The sequence below is a fragment of the Sinocyclocheilus grahami genome, unplaced genomic scaffold, assembly GCF_001515645.1.
Source record: "Sinocyclocheilus grahami isolate Dianchi unplaced genomic scaffold, SAMN03320097.WGS_v1.1 scaffold58.1, whole genome shotgun sequence".
In the NCBI taxonomy this organism is placed as follows: domain Eukaryota; kingdom Metazoa; phylum Chordata; class Actinopteri; order Cypriniformes; family Cyprinidae; genus Sinocyclocheilus; species Sinocyclocheilus grahami.
In genome coordinates, this window is record NW_015505237.1 from 3542183 (window position 1) to 3546897 (window position 4715).

At 40.1% G+C, this 4715-nt stretch overlaps 1 protein-coding gene across 1 annotated transcript in view; it reads right to left on the reverse strand.

The window, feature by feature from the left end:
- Window positions 1-1554: 1554 nt before the first annotated feature.
- ints3 (integrator complex subunit 3) overlaps window positions 1555-4715 on the reverse strand; it is a 20682-nt gene continuing 17521 nt past the window's right edge. The window contains exons 26-30 of the mRNA XM_016270891.1: window positions 3328-3400; window positions 2495-2595; window positions 2311-2383; window positions 2074-2227; window positions 1555-1954 (exon numbers count right to left, since the gene is read on the reverse strand). Coding sequence (XP_016126377.1) covers window positions 1880-1954; window positions 2074-2227; window positions 2311-2383; window positions 2495-2595; window positions 3328-3400 — 476 coding nt within the window. The 3' untranslated portion in view covers window positions 1555-1879. The remainder of the gene's footprint in view (window positions 1955-2073; window positions 2228-2310; window positions 2384-2494; window positions 2596-3327; window positions 3401-4715) is intronic.

Consider the following 4715-nt stretch of genomic DNA (forward strand, 5'->3'; position numbering starts at 1 on the left):
TACTAGTTTGTTTCTTCAGAGATGAAGTAAAACCACATTCACTTACAAGCAGACAACCCAGGCTCTGGTTTGCTTGAATCAGTCTCTAGTATTAAACAAAGGCAAAAGTTTCAGGGCTGGTTTTGTGCAAAAGTAACCGTGTTCTATAAAATTCTTAAGGTGATTTATTATTTTTTTTTTAGCCTTTTAGCTCTTCTATGCAAGTTTATGAAGTTTAAGAATCCGCAAGAAAATGAACATCCTCTAACTTTCAACTGCTTTTAATTCCAGCAAATTTCTTAACATGTAATATTTGCATACACATAAAAGATTCAACAACTCTGAGATGGTATGCTACTCTTCCACCAAGGTGCTTGCAAGGTCCTGGACATGGCTTTTCCTTTTCTTAAACCTCTTGTCTTACGCTACAGACTTTGCAGTTTATAGCTCTGGCCACATCTGCAATCCTTATGCCTCTCTGCAGCAGGACTATGGCATGTTAAGGAACCCAGTGTTATTCAGAATCACTAGAAAGGTCTCTTTACTGTCCTAAGTTATTATAACCGTGACCTTTATTGCCTGCTACCTGTAAAACCGTAAAATGTCTAAAGGACTGTTCCACAGGTGCATGTGCATTAATTGCTTATGGTTTATTGAACAAGCATAAAAACGTTGTTTAAACCCTTTCCAATAAAGATATGTAAAGCTTTTTTGGATTTTACAAAATTATCTTTAAAATACATTATCATGAAACAGGGATGTTTCTTTTTTTTATATATCGAACTTCAAGTTAAAATTGTGTATAATGCATAAAAGTTAATGTAAAATATGTATTTTAGGTGTGTAAATGGCATATTTTGAGAGTTTTGAAATTTAGGAAAGAGCCATTGGGCTAGTGTTGTAGCAGACCTGGCAACCCTGCACTCCTGGTAGTTGGATTGCTTTGAGAAAAACGGCATGCTAAGGAAAATAGACATTCAGTATACAAACTAAAGAAATTGTAAATACTACTGGAGTGTTGGTAGTATGTTATCGAGGACTGCCAATAGGTTTGTTCTCATCCCAACAAGAATGCAAGACTTCAAACATGACATTCTGGTACCGCCCTTTTTTATTAATATCATAGTCCTTTAACGTAGTTACAATCTGTTGTTATGAAAATAAGTCAGTAGAAAGAATTCTTTAAAAAGTCCATCAAGTCGAGTCCTCCGTTTGTAGGTCCTGCTTTCATTTCAAACATGAGATAAAAACTCAGACATTCTGTAAAGTCTCGGCTCCACTCTGAAGAGCCACGGCGTCCAAACAGGACAGAGAGCATCAATCTTTATTTATGATGGGCACAGGGGAAAGGTCTGTTCAACATGAAAAGATAAAAGGCTTGAACCGGAAACACCCCATCTGCTTTCCACTATTCCAAAATGAACCAATAAAATCTTCAATCAGTTTAAGATCCCTGTACTTCATGTTACAGTCTGGGTTCGCTACCATCAGTGGTAATTGCTCTTTGAAGTACTTTTTATGGGTGGGCCAATGGGGAACATTAAGTAACCCTCTCCTTTAAGGCAGTCTGTCTTGTTTGTACGTCTGTCAGTCTATGCCAGTCTGGATGTAGGTTCTCCAGGCTTAGCCGCCCCCACTGTGCCCGTCCTCATACTTAGCCAAACTCTCGAGCTTAAAATAGCCGAGGAGTTCAGTGGTTAGAGAAGGCAGAGAGGCTCTTCTCCCAGGCTTCACTGCATTTGAGTCCAGAGAAAGAGTTGTGCCCCTACAGGAGGAGAGTGTTTGGGCAGGCTGCCCCGGAATGGCTGGAGCAGATGATTGGCAGGTAGTCCCCAGTGACGTCACATAGGGGGCGTGGTTATGCTGGGTGTGGTTGGCGTGGAGATGAGGGTTTGTCCTCTCAGTCGCTGTCAGATCCTACTGCAGACGCTTTCCGTTTTCTCTTGGAAGCTTTGGGTTTGGAATCCTCTTCCTCCTGGAGAGCAGTCAACAAAGGCCATTTAAACAATGAATTGTACATGATAATAATAATAATAATATGGGTGCTGGCCTGAAGGCTTTCGAGATGATGTCATGTTGCGAGCGTGGATTTACCGAAGCGCTGCTGGATGCGCTCTCCTCTTCATTGCTGGGCTGAGGAGCGGCACCCTTGCGGGATCGTGGCGAGGATGCTGGGGCTTTGCGTCGAGGTTTATGTTGTTTGGTGGAATCTTCATACTCCTCAGCTAATGAGAAAAGATCACTGAACCTGGCAGAAGAAAAGAAAACAGTTATGATAAAATAAGATACGACTGATAAATTTAAATTGTGCTTTATCAAGCTAAAACACACCTCATTTTGTGGGCTTCATCACAGCTGGCCTGAACATGCTGTAGGGCTTGTAATATGGGCGTCTGGGAAAAGACTGATACAACAAGAAGAACATGGTTTAAATCAATAGAAACAGTAAAACAGACAACCAGGCTGAGTATTTAGTGGCATTTTATGGACTGTAAGAGTCTGATGTTGAACTCACAGTTGTTCTTGGTGTTGCTGAGATTGAGTCTCAAACTGTCCAGATGTTCCAGCATCTGTTCTAGGGTCAGCTGAGCCAGTTTACTGCTGGAGCTCCTCAAACTTCACAAAAACACAACACAACTCAAATATGCATCTTATTTTACAAAAAAAGTATACAACTTTTTACGGTAAGATTTTTTATGTTTTTGAAAGACTCTTCTGCTCACCAAGGCTGCATTAATTTGACCAGAAACACAGTACAAACAGTAATATTTTACAATTTTGAATAACTGTTTTCAAATGTAACATTTAAAAATTGCATTTATTTCTGTTATTTCAAATTGCTGAATTTAATTATTTTCTTAAAAAAAAAAAAAACTTGGTAGTGTATAAACAAAATTCAGTAGATGCAATTCAATTCAGTAGATGCAAAATATTTAGAGCAAATAAAGATTTATTTAAAATAGTATTTTCCACATAATTATTCCTTGTGTGTTTAATAATTTTTTTGAAGGACATTTAATAATAGATTTGTGAAATAAATCAAACCCAAGCAATATTGGCAATTTGCTACTGAGGTTTAAATATGAGATGCTGTTAAATATTTTGTCTTTGGGCCATCATACTTGCTAGTCATGACAATGAGTGGGCAGACAACTGGCCCACTTGCAAGATCTTCATAATATTGCTTAATTTTACAGTATAAATATTTAATGTATTTCATGTTTCTCCAGGGCTACAGACCCTGCGTTCAATCCACTTGAGCTTGAATCTCAACCTTTGTGTGCTTAGCCCAGGGCCTTAAACAATCCACATCCATCTTTCATTTCTGAGGGCTGAATTTGTCATTACCTCTGTCGTTTACGGGGCATGTTGTTGTTCTTGATGAGCAGGGCTTTGATGTGTTCTCCCAGCAGGTCGTCGTGTTTCGCCGCCCAGTGCCGCAGGATGCTGGTGGTGAACTGATCCTCTTGGTTGTAAGGTCGGCTCAGCACCATCTTCACCATCTCCTCACTCGGCCTTCAGCACAACACAGTAAACAAAAAATAAATGAGAGGACTGTGTCCCACAGCAGACAAGATTAATAAGCATCTGCGTGAAAAGACTTACTTTTCTCTTCGTAACTGCAGCAGCAGGCAGGACAGAGCTTCTGGATGTTCTGTGAGTAGAGAGCGAAGAGGATTATGGGTGGACCAAGTATGTGTAGAGTCAAAGTGTGTCTATGGAGAAAGACACTCACCCTTGTATTTGAGGTGCTGTAAAATGGGGATGATGGTCTCCAGAGGGATACTGTGCGCCAGGAAAAGCTGCCATGTGCTATACTGCTCAAACGTTTCCCAGTCCAGAGACTGAACTAAAACACAAAGACGCACAGAACAAAATTAGCTTTACAAAGCAATGGATGAATGTCTGCCACATTCACACAGATAAACAACTAGATGTTACTCTAAAGCTTTTTTAGCACAGACGTCAGTTTGACGCTCACATTTGTCAGGGTGAAAAACTAACGTTTCCATTAAATGGGGTCATCGGATGCCCATTTTCAACAAGTTGATATGATTCTTTAGGGTCTTAATGAAAAGTCTATAACATACTTTGGTTAAAATTTCTCAATGCTAGTGTAAAACAACAACCTTTTTACCTTGTCAAAAACAGCTCTTTTCACAGCAACCCATTTTGTTGCATGTCTCTTTAAATGCTAATGAGCTCTGCTCACCCTGCCCCTCTCTTCTGTGGGGTGACGAGCCGTTCTCATGAGACGGTTTACTTTAGCCATGAAACTTGCTAACTAGCACATTATTAGGAAAGGCGATTTACAAAGATTTATAAAAGAACCTTATACTCACTTCTTCTGTAGGTGAGGCTGGATCACGAATGATTTGCGCAAAGATAAACACATTTAGGTAGATCGGGGGTGCATTCCCTTCAAAAACAAACGTAATCCACTGCATCTTCAGCGGCTCAGATGTCGGGAGTAAATGAGGACTGCTATGTTCATGATTACATCCAACAACAAAACACCTCAATCGCTTAGGAGCCATTCTTGTCTACTGCTCCGGCAGTGAAACAATGGTGGACTGATGACAGCTCACTCAGGGCGGGTCTAAGGTAAAACGCTAGTGTCAATCAACAATCGTGGGAGGGGCCTGGGTCTCTGTGATGTCACACAGACAAGAAGCTGAGAACGGCTTGATATGAGAAAGGGGAAATGATTTAACCAGATTTAAAAAAAAAAAAAA